The sequence below is a fragment of the Aureococcus anophagefferens genome (assembly GCF_000186865.1).
Source record: "Aureococcus anophagefferens unplaced genomic scaffold AURANscaffold_3, whole genome shotgun sequence".
NCBI classification, from domain to species: Eukaryota; class Pelagophyceae; order Pelagomonadales; family Pelagomonadaceae; genus Aureococcus; species Aureococcus anophagefferens.
In genome coordinates, this window is record NW_008705563.1 from 2,011,141 (window position 1) to 2,029,794 (window position 18,654).

General features: G+C 69.8%; 6 protein-coding genes across 6 annotated transcripts in view; 2 read left to right on the forward strand and 4 right to left on the reverse strand.

Annotated features, from left to right (window-relative positions):
- Window positions 1-257: 257 nt before the first annotated feature.
- Window positions 258-2,801, reverse strand: AURANDRAFT_61805 (hypothetical protein; the record flags this gene model as incomplete). The annotated part of the gene is made up of 2 exons (XM_009035681.1): window positions 258-1,698; window positions 1,840-2,801. 2 exons carry the CDS (start codon window positions 2,799-2,801, stop codon window positions 258-260), a joined length of 2,403 nt encoding a protein of 800 aa, XP_009033929.1.
- A 2,341-nt stretch (window positions 2,802-5,142) lies between these two features.
- Window positions 5,143-5,655, forward strand: AURANDRAFT_14407 (hypothetical protein; the record flags this gene model as incomplete). Its single annotated transcript, XM_009035510.1, has 1 exon — window positions 5,143-5,655. A coding segment is annotated over one exon (513 nt), but the record flags the coding sequence as incomplete, so codon positions are not given.
- A 1,578-nt stretch (window positions 5,656-7,233) lies between these two features.
- On the reverse strand, window positions 7,234-9,442 carry AURANDRAFT_550 (hypothetical protein; the record flags this gene model as incomplete). Its single annotated transcript, XM_009035267.1, has 2 exons — window positions 7,234-8,967; window positions 9,002-9,442. Coding segments are annotated over 2 exons (2,175 nt in total), but the record flags the coding sequence as incomplete, so codon positions are not given.
- A 378-nt stretch (window positions 9,443-9,820) lies between these two features.
- On the reverse strand, window positions 9,821-11,376 carry AURANDRAFT_20758 (hypothetical protein; the record flags this gene model as incomplete). Its single annotated transcript, XM_009035680.1, has 2 exons — window positions 9,821-10,054; window positions 10,255-11,376. Coding segments are annotated over 2 exons (1,356 nt in total), but the record flags the coding sequence as incomplete, so codon positions are not given.
- Window positions 11,377-13,073: 1,697 nt separating this feature from the next.
- Window positions 13,074-14,249, forward strand: AURANDRAFT_1716 (hypothetical protein; the record flags this gene model as incomplete). The annotated part of the gene is made up of 1 exon (XM_009035275.1): window positions 13,074-14,249. A coding segment is annotated over one exon (1,176 nt), but the record flags the coding sequence as incomplete, so codon positions are not given.
- A 1,368-nt stretch (window positions 14,250-15,617) lies between these two features.
- Window positions 15,618-18,654, reverse strand: part of AURANDRAFT_70906 (hypothetical protein) — a gene marked incomplete at both ends in the record, with an annotated part of 6,684 nt that continues 3,647 nt past the window's right edge. The window contains one exon of the mRNA XM_009035679.1: window positions 15,618-18,592. Coding sequence (XP_009033927.1) covers window positions 15,632-18,592 — 2,961 coding nt within the window. The remainder of the gene's footprint in view (window positions 18,593-18,654) is intronic.

The following is an 18,654-nucleotide window of genomic DNA, read 5'->3' on the forward strand; positions in this document are numbered from 1 at the left end:
GCCGGGGGTATTTATTTGGGGGCGGGTGGCGAGGCGTTCAATGTTGACAAAATTAATTGCTGCCGTCGGGGGAAAATGTGCCTTGGCGGATCCGGAAGCCATGAGCGGAGGGGTGCTGAATACGGACGCGCTGTAAGACAGCACCGAGAGCGAGCACCCCGATGCCACCCCCTCAGGCTGTCGAGTCTCTGTGCTAGCCCCCTGCGGCGGCCGTGTCGTCAAAAGCGACGACGACAAGGAAGGCACTACGTCAGTTCTTACACCTCCCGCACCACCACCGTCGCCGTCACGGGCTGCTTGCAGACGGGGCACTTGCGGAGCATGCCCTTGGCGTGGAGCTGCGCCGCGTCCGTCGGGCAGAGGCACATGTGGCCGCACGGCGCCAGCGCCACGCGCGACTCCGCCTCCGCGCACACCACACACGTAGAAGCCTGCTTCTTGCGCTCCTCCTCCAAGGCGTCGGCGGCCGCCCGCGCCGCCGTCAGCGCCCGGTTCTTCGCCAGGGCCTCCACGAGCGCCTCGTGGACCTTCGAAAGGTCCGCGGCGTCCATCGCGTCGTCGCCGCCGGACACCGCGCGGACGGCCGACGCCGATTCCTGCGCGTGCGCCGCCAGCCGCGCCTCGTAGTCCGCGCGCTGCGCGTTCCAGGCCTTGCGCAGCTTCTTTTCTTCTCCGAACCTTCGGTCCGCGCGCCGCAGGTCCTCCTCGTGCGCCGCGGTCCGCTCGGCGAGCGCGTCGCGCAACGACCGCACCTCGGACCGCAACGACGCCGGCGCCGCCTGCTTCGTCTTCTTCTTCGCCGGCGGGCCGTCCGCGGCCGCCGGCTTCTCCGCGGGCGCCTCGATCAACTGCACGTCGTCGTCCTCGGGCTTCCGCTTCCGCTCGGCCTCGCGGTACGACGGCCGCAGCGCGTCGCGCGCCGACTCCTCCCAGTGCGTCGCGCAGTCGCCGCAGGCCCAGCACCGGCCCCCGCTCCGCACCTTGGCCGGGTCGCAGACGCCGACGTCGTCCGAGACGACCAAGTCGCCGTCGCCGACCCTTAAATCGTTCGCGTCGAAGGACGCCAGCCGCCCGACCTTCAACACGCCCGCGTCGCGGGTCGCGTCGAAGACGGCGAGCACGACGGCCACGTCCGAGAACTTCTTCCGGTCCGTGAGCACCGAGTCCGCGAGCAAGGGCCGCTCGCCCGACGTCACGTGCGCGACGGACGCCCGCAGCGAGATGCCGTCGCCCTGGGGCGTGAGCCAGGGCACGAGCGTCGCCGCGCCGTCGTCGTTGCGCAGTAAAGCCACGTGGCCGTCGTCGAGGTGCACGGCCGCGACGCGCGCGCCGTCGCACGCGTGCACGTGCGACACGCTCCGGAGCCGCGACCGCGACGTCTCCCCCGACGCCTTCGCCGGCAGGGGCAGCACCTCGGCGAGGAGGGGCTTCGCGCCCTTGGGCGGCGGCGCCTTGGGCGCCAAATCGCGGAGATACGCGCACCGCAGCTCGCCGCAGCCCGCGCCGAGGAGCGCGACGGCGCCGCGCTTCGTCGTCCGCGGCGGCGGCGCGGCGCTCCCCTCGTCGTCGTCGTCGTCGACGATGTCCTCCCAGCGGCTCCCCGGCACGAGCGCGCCCCGCTCGCCCTTGGTGTCGGGGATCGTGTGGTGCGGCGTCGGCCGCTCCCAGGGCCGGTCGAGCCGCCAGACGCGCAGCGGCCTACGGTGGAGTTCCCGTGTGAAAAGTCTCTCTCAAAGATATCTCGGGACGCCGGCGGCGCGCTTCTCCGCGACGCGCGTCAGCGCGCGGCAGCCGTCGGCCGCGAGCACGCCGCCGAGGAGCGCGGGCCCGCCCGCGGACTCGTGGAAGACGCAGGACCACGTCGCCTCGCCGCCCGACCCGTGCTCGGGCAGCACGACGTCCCAGACGCTCATGGACCCGTAGCCCACGCCCGAGAGCAGGCGGTAGCTCCGGAAGCGGTCCTCGCTCGCCATCGTCGCCACGGAGCACAGCCCCCGGAGCCGCGGGTCCGCCTCCCGGTGCGTCGCCACGAGCGTCGACGACGCGAAGCCGCGCGTCTCCCGGAGCTTGCGGAACGACTCCAGGTCCCAGCAGGACACGCCCTTGCCGCCCGCGCGCGCGCCCGCGAAGCCGAATTTCCCGTCGCTCGACACCTCGACGTGCACGAGCACCGCCGCGCCGTCGCGGACCCCCAAATGCCCGAGCGCGCAGCCCCAGCGGTCCTCCGGGTGCGCGTTCGCCGACGCCGCGAGGTCGAAGAGCCGCACGACGCCGGACCCGAAACCGCAGAGCACGCACGACCCGTCCGGCGCGACGGACGCGGAGACGACGGGCTCCTCCAAACCGAAGCACATCTCCTCGACGTTGCCCGACGACGTGTCGCCGCGCCAGCCGCCGCCCGCCGCGAGCCGCACGGGGCCCCGGCTCCGGACCACGGGGTCCGCGAGCGGGAACGGCGCGACGGGCGCCGGCGGCGGCCGCTCGGGCCGCGCGTCGCGGACGACGACCGGCGGCGGCGCCGGCGGGAGCGCGCGCGGCGGCGCCAGCAGCGGCGCGCGCGGCGCCAGGAGCGGCGCGCGCGGCGCGAGCGGCGCCGCGGGCTCGTGCGCCGGCGACGTCCGCAGGCGCTCGAGCCGCTCCTCGCGGCGCGCGCGCGCGTCCTTGACGGCCGGCCGCCGCGGCTGGTCCCGCGCGCGCCGGTCCCAGCCGTCGTCGTCGCTCGGCTGCCGCGCGTTCTCCGCGAGCGGCGGCGGCTTGGCCTTGGCCGCCTCGAGCAGCTTGGCGCCGCGCGAGCGGTGCATGCTTTGCGGTGCTGTCTTTGGTGCGTCGCGTGGGGTGCGGCGAGGCGCTGCTGGACTGCGGCGCGGTCGCTCTGGCCGCGTCGACGCGCAGGGTGCCTCCGGTCGGTTGGAGGAGGTCGCAAAGCTTGGTGTTTTGAAACTGCGAGATCGTCGGTCGTCGCCATTGGCTCGCGTGATCGGCGGCGCCGCGCGCGTGCCCGCCCGCCGTAGCGCGCGGGATCCTCGTAAAACTCCGCCGGCTATCACGCGCGTCCAGGAAAGCCACCTCCACTTTTCGCGCTCGTCCTTCCAGATCCACGCCGGGTGCGAGGCTCGCTGGTCGACGACGCCGAACTCGATGCCCGGGCGCGTGACCGCGGGGATGCGGGAGGCGATCTTCTGGAGGAAGATCGCGCCGAGGGGCCCGACCTTCACCGTCTTTCGTGAGGATGATCGCGACGGGCTCCAGCGACATCGTCGCCTTGTCGTCGCCCGCCGCGGCCGTAGCTCCATCGCACTCCTCGACTGCATCGACAAGTGCGAGGTGGAGTTCGAGGCGAAGCGCGAGGCGTGCCGGATCGAGTGCAACGCCGTCGCCAACGCCGGCATGGCCGGCTTCTTCTCGCTCGTCTTGCCCTCTCGCGTGCGCCGCGCGGATCTCCGCCGCGTCCGCCAGCCCCGCGCGCTTATTCTAACCCGAATCCCGGTCGCCGTGACTTCGCGCAGGGCGGAGCTTTCGCGGCGGTCTCGGAGGATCCCGTGGCACGGCTGTGCTCGTTCACATAGGTCAGCACGGCGCCCGCACCCCCGGCAACGCGCCACGAAGCTTCTCCGCTCTTGTGTGTCCTGTCCACAAACAAGAGGTGGGGTGGAGGAGCTGCCACTTCAGCACGCTGGACTCGATCAAGGACAACGAGAGCTACGCGCTCGCGGCGGAGTACGAGCAGCTCCACGACGCGCACGACACCATAGGGAACCTCTGCGCGACCCCGATGCTGGACGACGGCGACGCCGCCGACGCCAAAACGGAGGAGCAGAAAGAAGACGTCAAGATGGACGAGAAAGAGGTCGAGATCGCCGCCGGCGACGACGACTCGGAGGCGCTGCGCAACGCGGGGAACGCGAAGCTCGACGCCGGCGACTCCGCGGGCGCGCTCGAGCTCTACGAGCAGGCCGTCGCCGCGGCCGCCGACGACGACGCGCGACGCAAGGCCTACCTCAACGCGTCCGCGGCCTGCGGCGCGCTCGGCGACCAGCTGCGCGCCGAGGAGTTCGCGACGCTCGCCCTCAAGATCGCCGCTACGGACCCGCGCGCGCTCTTCCGCCGCGCGGTCGCGCGGCGGCTGCTGTTGGACTGGGAGGGCGCGTACGACGATCTGGGCGCCGCCATGGAGCTCGACCCGGACGAGCCGTCCCTGCAGAAGCGAGATGCGGCGGCTCCACCGCGACGCGCGCGACCACGAGATGGCCACGGCGAAGCGGCGGAAGACGGAGGCGATCAATTCGCTAGCGGCGAAGCTCGGGCCCGACGACGCCGTCGGCGCCGCGAAGATGAGCGACGTCGTCGCGGCCATCCAGGACCCCTTCTACGCCGAGGACCCGGGCGAGGGCAGCGGCGCGCTGGAACTGCTGAAAGCAGGCGCTGGCCTCGAACCCTCGAATCCAGAAACTCAAGGACGCGGGCTTCATTTTAGCGCTCACGTCCCCGAAGCCCTGCTCGTCGATCAACGACGCGTCGTCGCTCGCCGCGAAGCGCCGGGAGGGCGGCGGCGCGCCCTTTTTCGTCGACGCGGTCTGCCGGGGCGACGCGCCCTACGCCGACGGCGTCGCGTTCCGTTTGGTATTCGGCAGCCGGTGGCCCCTGGCGCCGCCGCGCGTCCGCGTCGCGTCGCTCTCCGCTCTGTCGATCATCGACGACGACAACGACAACCACCACGCGCGGCGCCTGGGGCTCCAGGGCTACGCGGCGATTTTGGACGCGCACGACGCGCCGGTGGCCACGTTCGACCTCGGCGCCGTCCTCTCGGCGTTCTGCGGGTCCCTCCGGGAGCCCGAGGACCCGGACGCCGCCGCGGCCTGGCGGCCCTTCGCGGCGCTCCAGATGAAGAAGCGCCGCGTCATCGACGCGTACCGCCGCGACTTTTCGGGCCACGCGTTGCCCATCTTTTTGGACATGGAGGAGAAGGACGCGTACGCTTTGGCCTTCGCGTCCGACGGCGGGAGCCCCTTCGCGGCGCCGCTCCTCCCGAAGTCCGCCCTCGCGCCGCGCCTCGCGGCCGCGCTCGAGGAGGCGTCGACCTGCGCGACGCCCGCGGCGCGCGACGCCGCGCTGGCGGGCGCGGTCGACTTTGTGTGCGACGGCGTCTACGCCTTCGACTTGTTCGCGCCCGAGTTCGTGGCGGCATTGCTCGCCGAGGTCGACGCCTTCTACGCGTCGAAGCTGCCGGCCGCGCGGCCCAACTCCATGAACAACTACGGCGTCATCGTCAACGACGTCGGCCTCGAGCCGTTCGTCAAGGCCCTCCAGGACAAGGTCTGCGGCCCGCTGGCCCAGGCGCTGTTCAAGGCGCACCCCCACGGCCACCCGGCGGCGGACTTCGACTCGACGCACTCTTTCATCGTCAAGTACCGGGGCGACGAGGACCCGCACCTCGACGTGCACACGGACGACTCCGACGTGACCTTCAACGTCTGCCTCGGCCGCGACTTCGAAGGCTGCGGCCTCGTCTTCTGCGGCATGATCGGCGCCAAGGACCACCGCCAGCACTGCAAGACCTACGAGCACCGCGTCGGCACGTGCGTCTGCCACCTCGGCTCGAAGCGCCACGGCGCGGACGACATCACGCGGGGCGAGCGCCTCAACCTCATCGTCTGGAACCACGGCCTGGCGTTCCGCGAGTCGCCGGGCGCGACGCAGCACCAGAAGAACTTCGAGAAGGAGGAGGCCGCGCCGGACCCGCGCTGCGTGTCCTACACGCACGACCGCGACTACGGCAAGTTCAAGCCCTACCCGGCGGGCAAGGAGGGCTTTCAGCAGCGCGGCTGGTGCCCGCCCCGCGGGACCGAGTACCCGGGCTTCGAGCCCGACTCGTTTTAATGGATGTGTTTGCGCCTTCGGGATCTCGAAGACAGGTCTGAGCCACCTGGCTCGGCTCGCCAAGGTACCCCACGAACCCCCCTGGATAAGCGACACAGGTCTGAGTCGGCGATCGAGTCGCTTGTGGCATTAAACTTTGTTTGCGCGCCGTGGGCTTTGAAAAAGCACACGCCGACAGGGACAGGATGGACGCGCCTGACGTTGCCGATGCGAAGCACCTCGGCCCGCGGGCGACCTCGGGTGCGAAGCGGGCCGTGGGCCTCGGTCACGGTCTCCCAGACGAGGTTCTCTTGGAAGTACTCAACTTTTCGGGCCTGCGTGAGTTTTCCGCGTGCGCCGCCGCAAGCAGTGAGATTCGGGGCGGTCTCGAGCGCCTATCGCCGGCCCTCAAACACCAGCTCGTCCTGCGCCGTTTCCCAATTCTCGCGCTGATGTTCGAGGGCGCGGAGACGACCGAATTGCCGCCGCCGCGCGAGCTCTTCGAGAGCCAGCTGCGCATGACAGTTTCACCGCCTACATATAATGCACCAACCCGCGGCTTGGACGACTACACGTTCTTTCTCGAAGTCGAAGTGCGCGATTATATTGATGGGCGAATCACGAACGCAGAAACTCTCTGGGCGGGAAAGGGCTCACTCACAAGCGCTGGGGGCTCCCATTTTCCTACTTCTGGGCCAGGCGTCGAATTCAACCTGCCCGACGACGTATTTGAACGTTTTGATGACGTGTGGTCCCATGGGAGGTTGAACCGGGGCCCAGTCCGCCGTCAGATTTGTGTGAATATCATGGCCGCGCGACGCTCGTCTGAAGGCATGCAACGAGCGCTGCTGGGTTGTGGTCCGCCAGATGATCGGGATCATGAACTGGATCGGGATTATGACGAAGCCAAGTCAGTTTATATGTTCTATGATATGACATATCAATTGATTATACACCCGTGGGTGGCACGAGCACATGAGCGTACAAGCTGATCACTACTACCTCCCTGCTGTAAGAGGAGAGTTTTCCCGTGGTGAGTCCCATGCTGATCTTGACCCACCTCGCTTCTACTTCAGCTTCGTGTGGTCTGATCCGAACGAAGACCAAGAGATGACCGTCGAAGACGCGTGCCTCGCGCTCGAGCACTACTTCACCTGGGTGTGATACTCGAGCTCCCCACTCCGTGGCACTCGTCTTAGATGCTGAGTAGTAGCTCTTACGACGCGCGCGACACCCCCCTTCCTAGTCGTAGATGAGCTCGGCCTCCTCCTCCTCGGCGGCCTCCGCCGCGGCGATCTCCGCCGGGTCGTCGAAGGAGAACGCCTTGGGCGCCTCCGTGCTTCCCGGCGCCGCGTCCGCGGAGACCTTCTGCTTCGCGGCGAAGGCGTCGTACTTGGCGAGGTCCGCGTCGGACACGGACCGGCGCGCCGTCGCCATGGCGTCCTCGAAGTGCTTCGCGCCCACGGACGTCGGGCCCTCGGCGCCGTTCGCCGCCGCGTCGACGGCGTCGCGGATCGCGAGGCGCGCGGCGCGCTTGCAGACCTCCGTGCAGTCGGCCCCCGAGAAGCCCGGCGTCGCGCGGGCCAGCAGGTCCAAATCCACGGCGCCGTCGACGGGCGAGTTGCGCAGCGCGGCCGCGAAGACCGCGCGGCGGCTCGCCTCGTCGGGCAAGGGGATGTAGACGAGCGTGTCGAGGCGGCCCGGCCGCGTGATGGCCGCGTCGAGGACCTCGGGCCGGTTCGTCGCGCCGATCACAAACACATCCTTGCGCGCGCCGACGCCGTCGATCTCCGTGAGGATCTGGTTGATGACGCGGTCGCCCGCCTCCGACGCGCCGCCCTGGCCCGAGCCGCGCGCCTTCGCGATGGCGTCGATCTCGTCGAAGAAGAGGATGCAGGGCGCGGACGCGCGCGCCTTCTCGAAGAGGTTGCGCACGTTCGCCTCGGACTCGCCGAACCACATCGTGAGGAGCTCGGGGCCCTTGATCGAGATGAAGTTCGCGCCGCACTCGTGGGCCACGGCCTGGGCCAGCAGCGTCTTGCCGCAGCCCGGCGGGCCGTAGAAGAGGACGCCCTTGGACGGCGGCAGCCCGAACTGGCGGAACTTGGCCGCGTGCTGCACGGGGTACTCCACCGTCTCCTTGAGCTCGCGCTTCACGTCCTCCAGACCGCCGACGTCGGCCCAGGACGCCTTGGGCACGGACGCCGCCGTCTCGCGGAGCGCCGACGGGTTCACGCGGTCCTTGGCCTTCTGGAAGTGCTCCATGGAGATGGACAGCTTCGCGTCCTCGCCGTAGCCCGCGAGGAGCGCGGACCGCTCGGGCGACCCCGCCGGGTAGGCCCCGCGGATGGCCTCGAAAGCCGCCTCGAGGCAGAGCTGGGCGATGTCCGCGCCGACGAAGCCGTGCGTGTCCCGCGCGAGCAACTCCAGGTCCACATCGTCCGCGAGGTTCACGTCGCGCGTCCGCACCCGCAAGACGTCGAGCCGCGCGTCCGCGTCGGGCACGCCCATGTCCACCTCCTTGTCCAAGCGGCCGTAGCGCCGCAGCAAGCCGTCGACGCCGTTGACGCGGTTCGTCGCCGCGAGGACGACGACGGCCGCGTTCGCGTGGTCGCGCTCGAGCTCGTCCATCAAATCGCAGAGCGCGCGGATCACGCGGCGCTCGTCGCCGCCGGCCTTCTTGCCGTCGCTCCGCGGCGCGATGGCGTCGACCTCGTCGAGGAAGATGAGCGACGGCGCGTGCTTGCGCGCCTCGTCGAAGGCCTTGCGCAGGTTCGCCTCCGCCTCGCCCGCCTGCTTCGAGAGGATCTCCGCGCCGTTGATGAGGAAGAAGTAGGCGCCCGTCTCCGCGGCGACGGCGCGGGCGATGGACGTCTTGCCGCAGCCCGGGGCGCCGTGGAGGAGCACGCCGCGCGGCGGCGCGACGCCGACCTTCTCGTAGAACTCGGGCCGTTTGAGGGGCGTCTCGACCAATTCCCGGACCGTCGCCAGCGCCTTGGCGATGCCGCCGAGGTCGTCGTAGCTGACCTCGTCGTCGCGGTCGTCGTCGCTGCGCATGAGCGGCTCCGCGGCGACGGCGAACTCGCAGCCCGCCTCGGGCACGACGGCCGCCTCGGCCGTCGCTCTCGCAGAACGCGGAGTCGACGTCGACGACGACGAACTCGACGGCGCGGTTGCCCGCGATGCCGTCCACCGTACACTCGATGTGGTCCCCGGGCACGACGGGCACGTTGCCGCTCGCGAAGTAGGGCTCGAGGCACCGCGCGGCGACGTCGGACCCGTCGACGCCGTCGCGCGGGAAGCCCGCGGCGCCGAGCGTGTCCGCGAAGGCCGCGACGTGGACCACCGTCGCCGCCGCGACGCCCTCGTCGACGGCGCCGACGCTCACGTCCGAGCCCACGCGCGCGCGGCAGTTGCCGCGCGCGTTCCGCGACATGGCGCACCACGCGCCGGCGAGGTCCTCGGCGCCCGCGGGCGTCGCGCCGCTCGCGGCGACGCAGAGCGTCTTGTGGGCCTTGCCCGACACGCAGACGACGTCGCCGTCGAAGATGCCGAGCTCGTCCATCTTCTCGTCGGACAAGGTGACGGCGTAGGGCGGGCTGACGTCGTCGCCCTCCTCCGGCGACGGGAAGACCTCGGCCTTGAGGGACTCGGCGCCGCCGCGCACGCCCAGCGGGCCGCGGGACCGCTGCGGGTGCAGGCGCGCCAGCGCCGGCGCGCAGAGGAGCAGCGCGATCATGGTCGCCATGCTCGATGCGCGCGGCGGCGTCGTCGGGCGAGGCTACGCGTCTTGGCTGCGATGCGAGCTTCAACTGCGAGCTGCGCGAGGCTTGCGCGACTTCATCTCGACGGCCCATCGAGTCGTGATCGACCATCGACGACGCTCCGCCGCACCACACCTCCACCCAAAAAAGAAACGTACCTTGGGACACTTAGGTAGGTTCGAATCGGAAACAACGGCGGCCTAGAAGCCGACGGTGGGGAAGCCCCCGCAAAAGGCCGCGACCTCGGCCTTGAGGTCCGCGATGGCCTTGGCGTTGTCGCCCTCGGTGATCTTGCGGCGGAAGTCCTTGAGCTTGCCGCCCTGGGACTTGACGTCGACGGCGATGGCGACGCCCTTGTCGAAGAGGTCGACGACGGTCTCGAAGTCCGCCTCCGCGAAGCCGCGGGACGTCAGCGCCGGCGCGCCCATGCGAACCTGGGCAGCACAAGGGTGATTCAACGTCGCTTCAACGTGAATGTTCCGCGCGCGCGCGTCACGAGAAAAACATCCACGCGTCGAGACCGTTCCGAGAGATGATCGCTCGTCCAAAAATTAGCCGAAACGAGTGGAAAACGGCCGAGATGGGAGCCTTTGAAGTTGGGAATTTCGCTCTCTTGTGCTGCCCTGATGCGAACCCCCGACGGCGTGAGCGCGGACTTGTCGCCCGGCACCGTGTTCTTGTTGAGGGCGATGTTCGCGAGCTCGAGGACGGCCTCGACGCGGGCGCCGTCGATCTTGCGGCTCTTCTTGAGGTCCACGAGCACGAGGTGGTTGTCCGTGCCGCCGGACACGAGCGAGTAGCCGAGGTCGCCGAGCCGCTTCTCCATGGCCTTGGAGTTGGCCAGGACCTGCTCCTGGTAGGCCTTGTACTCCGGCGTCGTCGCCTGCTTGAGGGCCGTCGCCAGCGCCGCGATGGTGTGGTTGTGGGGGCCGCCCTGGAGGCCCGGGAAGACGGAGAAGTTGATCGCCTCCTCGAAGTCGTACTCCGTGCCGTCGGCCTTGGCGCCCCTGCGGTAGAAGATCATGGCGCCGCGGGGGCCGCGCAGGGACTTGTGCGTCGTCGTCGTCACGACGTCCGCCGTGTCGAAGGGCGACGGCACGACGCCCGACGCGACGAGCCCCGAGATGTGCGCCATGTCCGCGAGCAGGTACGCGCCGTTGTCGTCGCAGATCTTGCGCATGGCGTCGTAGTCGATGAGGCGCGAGTAGGCCGACGCGCCGGCGATGATCATCTTCGGCCGGTAGAGCGCCGCGTTCGCCGCGAGCGCCTCGTAGTCGATGAGCCCCGTCGACTCGTCGAGCCGGTAGGGGAACGTCTCGAAGAAGACGGACGTCGCCGAGATCTTCTTCGTCGGCGTCTGGAAGCCGTGGGACAGGTGGCCGCCGTGGGGCAGGTCCAGGCCCATGACGCGCTCGTGGGGCTGGAGCAGCGCCGTGTAGACCTGGAAGTTCGCGGGCGACCCCGAGAGCGTCTGCACGTTCACGCCCCACTGCTCCGGGTCGAGGTTGAAGCACTCGAGAGCCCGGTTCTGGCACATGATCTCGACCTTGTCGATGTGCTCGTTGCCGCCGTAGTAGCGCGCGTTCGGGTAGCCCTCGCTGTACTTGTTCGACATGACGCTGCCGAGCGCGTCGAAGACGCTCTTCGACGTGAAGTTCTCGGACGCGATGAGCACGAGCGAGTCGCGCTGGCGCACCTTCTCCATCTCGATGATGTCGTAGAGCTCCTTGTCCGTCTCGACGAGGGGCTTGTTCAGCGCCGCGCCCTACGGAAAGCGAGTGTTTGTACCAGGCCACGTCGATTGCGCGCGGCGATGGGTTCGCGGGCTTTTCGCGGCGATGAGGGCGGCGCGCGACGGTGGACGCACCGAGATGGCGCGCGCCTCGCCGCGCAGCGCGCGGCCGGCGACTCGCTTGGCGGCGGTGGTGAGCATGATCGCGGCGCCGTAGAAGCTGTCGAGCTGCGATTGCACCGAGTGGGCGTGAGATTGTTGCACTAAACGCAACGATGTTGCCGAACGGGCCCCTGCGCGACGGTCCGGCCCCGGGACGGGGGGCGGGGACGGCGGGCACGGGGGTTCCGGCACGGTAAATGCGCTCAGGGCACGCGGCCCGGCACGGGCCCGGCACGCGGCACGGCACTCGGCACGGGCCCCCGGGCACGGGCCGGGCACGGGCCACGCGGCCCGGCACGGGCCCGGCACTCGGCACGGGCCCCGGGCACGGGCCGGGCACGGGCCGGGGAGGCCCGGCACGGGCCCGGCACGGGGCCCCGGGCACGGCCCGGGCACGGGCCGGGGACGTGGCCGGGGACCGCGGCACGCACCGTCGCGCAGGGGCCCCTTGCCGATCGGGCGCGGCGCGCAGCGATCGGACCGGCCCTTTTTTGGCGGCTGCCCCACGGAGCGTCGGGCAGGGTCGAGAATTCTACCCGAAAAGCCTTCGTACCAAGCCCTCCCCTTTGCCGCACTCCGCGCCCCGCGCGCCCGCGCTCCCGCGCTGCCGCACGAAGAACGGCTTCCACCGCAGCGACGCAGCGACCCTCGAGACAGACACGAAACCCCGAGCAGCAAAAAAAAGGGAAAAAGAGGCATGTGTAGACAGACAGGGGGAGCGGCGCGCCGCGGGCGTCCGCGGGCGGAGGGCGGTTTTCCCGGCTCCGTCTACTTCGTCGCTTCCGCCGGAGAGAAGGGGTTTGGGATGGAGTTGTAGACGTCGTAGGCGTAGGCCGTCGGCGAGAAGGCCTCCTCCTCCGCGACCTCGGCCTTGAGCGGCGTCGTCGGCTCCGAGGGCGGCGTCTCCGGGACGGCCTCGACGGCCTCGGCCGTGACGACCTTGATCGCCTCGGAGCGCTCCCCGCTGCCCGCGGCCGTACAGCACCCGAACATCCTGCGCGGCGCCTGCGCGCGGGGCCGCGGAGATTCGCCGAACGTTCGACGCGGCGTTAAGGGTGGGGCAGGGGAGTTCGGCGGCGATCCGGAGTCGACCCCCGGTTCCTGACGGCGGGTCCGGCGTCCTCCCGCCCCCCCGGCGCCGCGGCGTCCCCAGGGGGGTTCGGGACGCGGGTCGGGACGGCGGGATATTTATCGCAGCAGAGGTGGGCTGCTGGTGCTCGATGCGGTGGCCAAAAGGAAGACTTCGGCTTGTTGAACGCCAACGCGCGTCGTCGTCCTTGAGGCCAGTGCGCAATGAGATCGACGCATTATCGCACGTAGCCGCTGGCCGTCTCTCGAGCATGCAGCTCCTCGTGTTCCTCTGCGCCGCCGCCGCCGTCGGCGCTCGGCCGCGGCTCGGGCCGACGCCGCTCCAGCCGCAGCGCGCGCCGCGGGATGCGTCGCCGAGCACTGCGGTCCTCGCCGTGCCGCGCGGCGGCGACGCGCAGGACTTCGCGCGCACGGCCACGCCCGTCGCGCGCGGGGGCGGCGCCTTCAGCTTCCGACCCGCGCGGAAGATCCAGCTCCTCATGCTCATGAGCGACACGGGCGGCGGCCACCGCGCTTCCGCGAACGCCTTGGCGCAGGCGCTGCACCGGCAGCACCCGGGCAAGTTCGAGGTCACGCTCATGGACATCTGGAGCGAGAGCGGCGTCTTCCCCTGGAACACGGCGCCGAGCGCCTACCGCTTCATGGGCAAGCGGCCCTGGCTCTGGCGCTTCCTCTGGTATTCCACGGCCGCGTACCCGCTCCGCGCGCCGGGCAGGCTCGTGCACGACTTCCAGCTGCGCAAGCGCTTCAAGTCGCTCCTCCTGGAGGCGGACCCGGACGTCATCGTGTCCGTGCACCCCATGTGCCAGCACGTGCCGCTGTCCGCGCGCGACTGGCTCGCGGCCCGGAAGAACGAGAGCGTCGTCTTCGCGACGGTCGTCACGGACCTGGGCAGCGCGCACCCCATGTGGTTCGACTCGCGGGTCGACGCCTGCTTCGTGCCGACGCAGCGGCTCGTGAAGCTCGGCAAGTTCCACGGCGTGCCCGACGGCAAAATCGTGAACCACGGCCTGCCGCTCCGCGCGGCGTTCTGCGGCCGGTCCAGCGCGAAGCAGGGGCCCCTGCGCAAGGCCCTGGCGCGGCGCAAGCTCGGCCTCGACTTCGCGCGGACCGTGCTCGTCACGGGCGGCGGCGACGGCTTCGGCGCGCTGCCGAAGATCGTCGACGCGACGGCGCGCGAACTGAGCCGCCTCGCGATGACGACGGGCAAGCCGCTCCAGCTCGTGGTCATCTGCGGCCGCAACGAGCGCGTGCGCCGCGACTTCGCGAAGCGCGACTGGGCCGCCGAGTTCCCGGGCGTGTCCGTCGTCGTGAAAGGGTTCGTGAAGAACATGGAGACGTGGATGGCCGCGTCGGACGTGCTGTTGACCAAGGCCGGGCCGGGCACCATCGCCGAGGCCGCGGCGCTGGGGCTGCCCGTGCTCCTCACGGGCTTCCTGCCGGGCCAGGAGCGGGGCAACGTCCAGTGGGTCGTCGACAAAAAGTTCGGCGCGCTCCGCAAAAGGCCGCGCGCCGCCGCGCGGACGCTCGCGGGCTGGCTCCGCGACGGCCGCGCGCTCGACGCCATGTCGGCCAACGCCCTCGCGTCCGCCAAGCCCATGGCCACGGACCGCATCGCCGCCGACCTGTGGGACCTCCTCGCCCGCGCGCGGCGCTGAGCGCCCGCCCGCCCGGGGGTCTCGTTCGCCGCCCCTCTCGTCGTAATCCCTAGTGATATCCTTTCGGCCTCGGCGTCGGGCGCCGGCGAGGGGGTGCTTGGGTTCTTGCTGCGTGCGACGTCTCGCGCGTCTCGCCGTGCACGCCGTGCTCGCGGTAGGTCATCGGGCGAATTTTGCAAAACTGAGGGTCGCATTAAATTTACCGCAAAACTGAGGGTGGTGAGCGATGGCGCTTGACGCGGCCGTCAAATTTTTCGACGAGCCTCGGGTCTGCGGCGCCTGCGGCTCATCCAATTCGACGAAGGTCTGCGGGGGTTGCCGTGAGCAGGTCTACTGCTCTCTCGAATGTGCGCACCCCTACCCCCCGCGCGGCGCCGTCCGCCGCGCCGGCGCCGACCCCGCGCGCCCCCGACGCAGGCCAGCGCGATCACTGGCGCGAGCACCAGACGCAGTGCCGCAAGAAGTTCCCAGTAAGGAGATGGCCGGCCGCGTCGTTTGGCGAGGTCGGCGGCGCCGCGCCGGACGCGTCGAGCGGCGACAAGAAGAAGAAGAAGACGGCCGCGGAGCCGACCGCGAAATTGAGTCTTGATTATAGCAAGTCGGAGGACCGCGAGCCTTCTTCCGAGGAAATTGACAGGGTCATTGGTGATATAATCGGTCTGAGTAAGGAAGAGCGCGATACAGTCGTCGACAAGCTCAACGCGGTCTGTCCGGAGGCCATCAAACGTCGTGACAAAAGCTTTCCTGAGATCGCCTACGATGCCATGGACAATCGCACTTTCCATGCCTTCAAAGCAGCAGTTGAAGATTACCTCCCGGTGGAGCTGCTGGAGCTCGATTTGCCGCAAGGGGTCGACACTTACTCAGTGCAAATACTGCGAAATTGCTGCGTGTATTCCCACGGATTATTTATTGAGGCCGAGGTGCCGGAGCGCTTCGATCATCTAGTCCATGGCGTGCGAGAGTACGCGAGGGGCTCTCTGAGCGCGGAGGATCTGAGCGCATGGCTTCAGGGCGTTTACGATTTCACGCGCGATGACGTTCTGCTCAAAGACATCATCGATTGTATGCGACGGGCGTATCCCGACTCACAGCGCGCTGAATATTCGCGCGCGATCGCCGAGGCCAAGGTGCGCGTGGAGGCCGAGGTCAAGGCGCGCACGGAGGCCGAGGCCGGGCGGCCTCCGAAGCCGCTCACCGGCGCGGCCGCGCTTTTGCAGACGCTGGACGAGTTCAGGATCAAAAACGGCGGCGTCGACGACCCATATTATGCGGCAATGCGCAGCGCGCTCGAGGAGCTGGACATCGAGGAGCGCGGGGCGTGCCCGGAGGACGCGTAATACCCCTTCTTTTTCTAAAAACACCACTTTTTACATGATCTCCTTGAACTGGGCCTCGGTGATGTAGGTGCCGATGAGCCGCGCGCGCTTGCCGCCGTGCTGGATGACGCCGTTGTGGGCGCAGGAGATGTAGCCGAGGAGGCTCTTGCAGAGCTTGTCGACCTTGTTCCCGAGCGGCCGCGTCTTCGGCGCGAGGAGGTCCGCGGACGGCCGGCGCTCGCTGAACTTCTCGCGCTCCTCGGGCAGCATCTTCTGGACCTTGAACTCGTAGTCGATCATGTTGATGGCGCCGCAGTCCGCCACCATCTCGTCCGTGGGGACGTTCGTCATGTCCGCGACGCGCGCCAACGCCTCGAGGAACTCGACCCACGACAGCGTCATGAACTTGTGGCGGCTCTTGACCTCGTCCGCGACGACCATGCGCGACCAGAAGAAGCAGAGCCGCGCCTCGCGCACCGTCAGTTCGTCGCCGATGAGCCGGCCGTCGTTCAGCACCGTGACCCACTCCATGAGGCTGAAGCTCGGCCGGCCGCCGTCGGGCTTGAGCATCGCGTACTTGTCGTAGACGATGCGCAGGGGCTTCAGGTGCGGCTTGAAGCCGTCCTCGACCTCCTCGAAGTACAAGCGGTCCCGCCGGAAGTCGTCCGTGTCCAGGATCGACTCCGGCGTGACGTTGCGCAGGACGACGTCGTCGAAGAGCGCGTCGACGCACTCGGACACGTCGTCGATGTCCTTCTTGAAGCGCGCGTGGGCCATGCGCACGAGGCACTCGATGAACTCGTAGCGCATGAGCGCCTTGTCCTCGTTCATGTCGCTCTGCTCGCTCTTCTTGTCCGCCTCGAAGTTGCAGACGATGAAGACCTTCTTGCACTCGTCGAACGTGCACGCCGTCGTCTCGTCGGGGATGCCCGTCTCCTGGAGCATGAGGTTGTAGGAGTTCTGGGAGATGCTGAAGGCCGCCTTAGTGAGGATGGACGAGCAGGCGCAGTAGTAGTCGAAGAGGCGCAGCACCGTCGCGTAGCGCCCCGCGAAGGCCTTCCGGATGTCCTCGAGCTCGTCGTCGATGGACTCGCCGCCCTTGACGCCCTCGTCCATCTTGCGCACGAACTTGTGGAAGCGGTCCTCGGCGAGGACCATGCGCCAGTCGCAGGCGAGGGCCTTGGCCAGGACGTTCTCCGCGTCGAGGAACTGGCGGCTGTCCGCCTCTTTGAGGCGCGGCGCGAACATGGACGTCTCGAGCTTCCAGGCGGGCTTCTCCGGCTCGGGCTCGGGCGCCGCCTCGGGTTCCGGCTCGGGCTCGGGCGCCTTGGCGTGCTGCTTCACGTGGACGGTCATGGGCTCCGCGGGGATGCCGCCGTAGACGCCCGACGACGCGCACAACACGAGCGCGTGGCGCTTCATCTCCGGCAGCGCGTCCATGAGCGGGTTGTGGGACCGCGGGTTCGAGTCGCCGTCGGGCACGGCCGGGGGCTGCGTCGGCGGCGCGGCCTGCCAGAGCTCGCCGAGCGCGCCCGGCGCGCGCGGCGGCACGGCCACGCCCGGATCCGACGCCTCGGCGACGACGTGGGACTGGTAGTAGAGGTAGCAGTGCTCGTAGGACTCGCCCCCGTCGCCGAGCGTGAGGACGTCGGCGGTCTTTTCCCCGGGCGCGTGGGCGAAGGTGTACTCCTGGAAGAGGCCGCTGTAGACGCGCGCCCCGGGCGTGCGGTCGAACTTGCAGAGCCGCGGGCCCCTCGCCCCCGGCCCCCGGCCGGCCTTCTTGTTGAACTCCTCGAGCTTCGCCGTCGCGTCGTCGTCGCCGAGGTCGTCGTCGTGCGTGTAGTAGCCCTCCTCCGTGAGCTTCGCGGCCGTCATGCCCGCGATCGCGCCCTCGGCCTTGCGGTTCAGCTCTTCCGCCTTCTTCACGTTGCTGTAGAGCTTCTGGGGCGCCACGTCCGTCACGCCGACCTGGGCCGGCGGCACCTGGAGCTTCGGCGGCGGCGCGTGGAAGCGCACGCGGCACCGGTCCAAATGGACGACGCGCGGGCTGCTCACCATCGCCGCGGACCGGTCGACGTGCCCAAAGTCGCCGTCCTTGCGGAAGCGGAGCACCGTGGGCCCCCAGCGGTCGTCGCCCTGCATGTCGCGCCACGTGCCGTCGCCGGAGAGCGGGCCCGCGCGGTTGCTGGACCGGAGCGGACTCCGGGGCCGGAGCGCGAGCGCCTCCGCGACTGGCGACGACGGGCGCGCGTGGGCCGTCAGCGACGACAGGTCGGACGCGATGGACCGGCGGCCGTGGTCGTCGTCGTCGTCGCCGCGCATGATCGACGACTTGGACGGGCGCCGCCGCCGGTCGTGCGCGGGCAGCACCGCGGCGCGCTCCGGCGGCGAGATGCCCGGCGACCGCCGGAGCGACTCCGCGGGCGCCGTGCCGGGCCGCGACGACGAGGCCACGGACCCGAAGGGCGCGCCGAAGTTCGGCGTGCCCCCGGGGTAGAGCTGCTTCGACTTGGGCGGCGACAGGTCCACGCCGTGGACGACCTGGTGGTCGATGGGCGGCGCGTCCCACAGGCGGCTCACGGGCTGCTGGAAGCTCCGCTGGAGCTTGCGCAGGATGCGCGCGTCGGGCCGCGCGGACCCGAAGGGCTCGGACTTGACCGTGCGCCGCGCGGGGCCGTCGGACGTCCGCGGTCTTTCGGCGGACTTTTTCGCCGCGCGCGCCATGGCGGGGTTCCGCATGAAGTTCCTCAGGGACTCGGCGTCGGTGATGGACGCCGTCGTCCCGTCGCCAAAGTCCGGCGGCGCCGCCGACGGCTCCAGCGACCGCTTCTTGACCTTGTGCAGGGCCAGGGACCCGCGCGACAGCTGCAGCGCGAACATCATCGACCGGACCTCCGCGGTCTTGGAGAGGTTCGCCAGGATCGACTGGGCGAACCGCGCCTCGACGTCGCGCTGCTTGACCTTGTCCTCCTCGTTCCACTGGCTCAAAAAGTCCTCGACGAAGGACATGTTCTGCGTCGAGTCGTCGTCGTCGCGCGCGGGGAACGTCGCCGCGTCCGGGCCGTCGTCCAGGT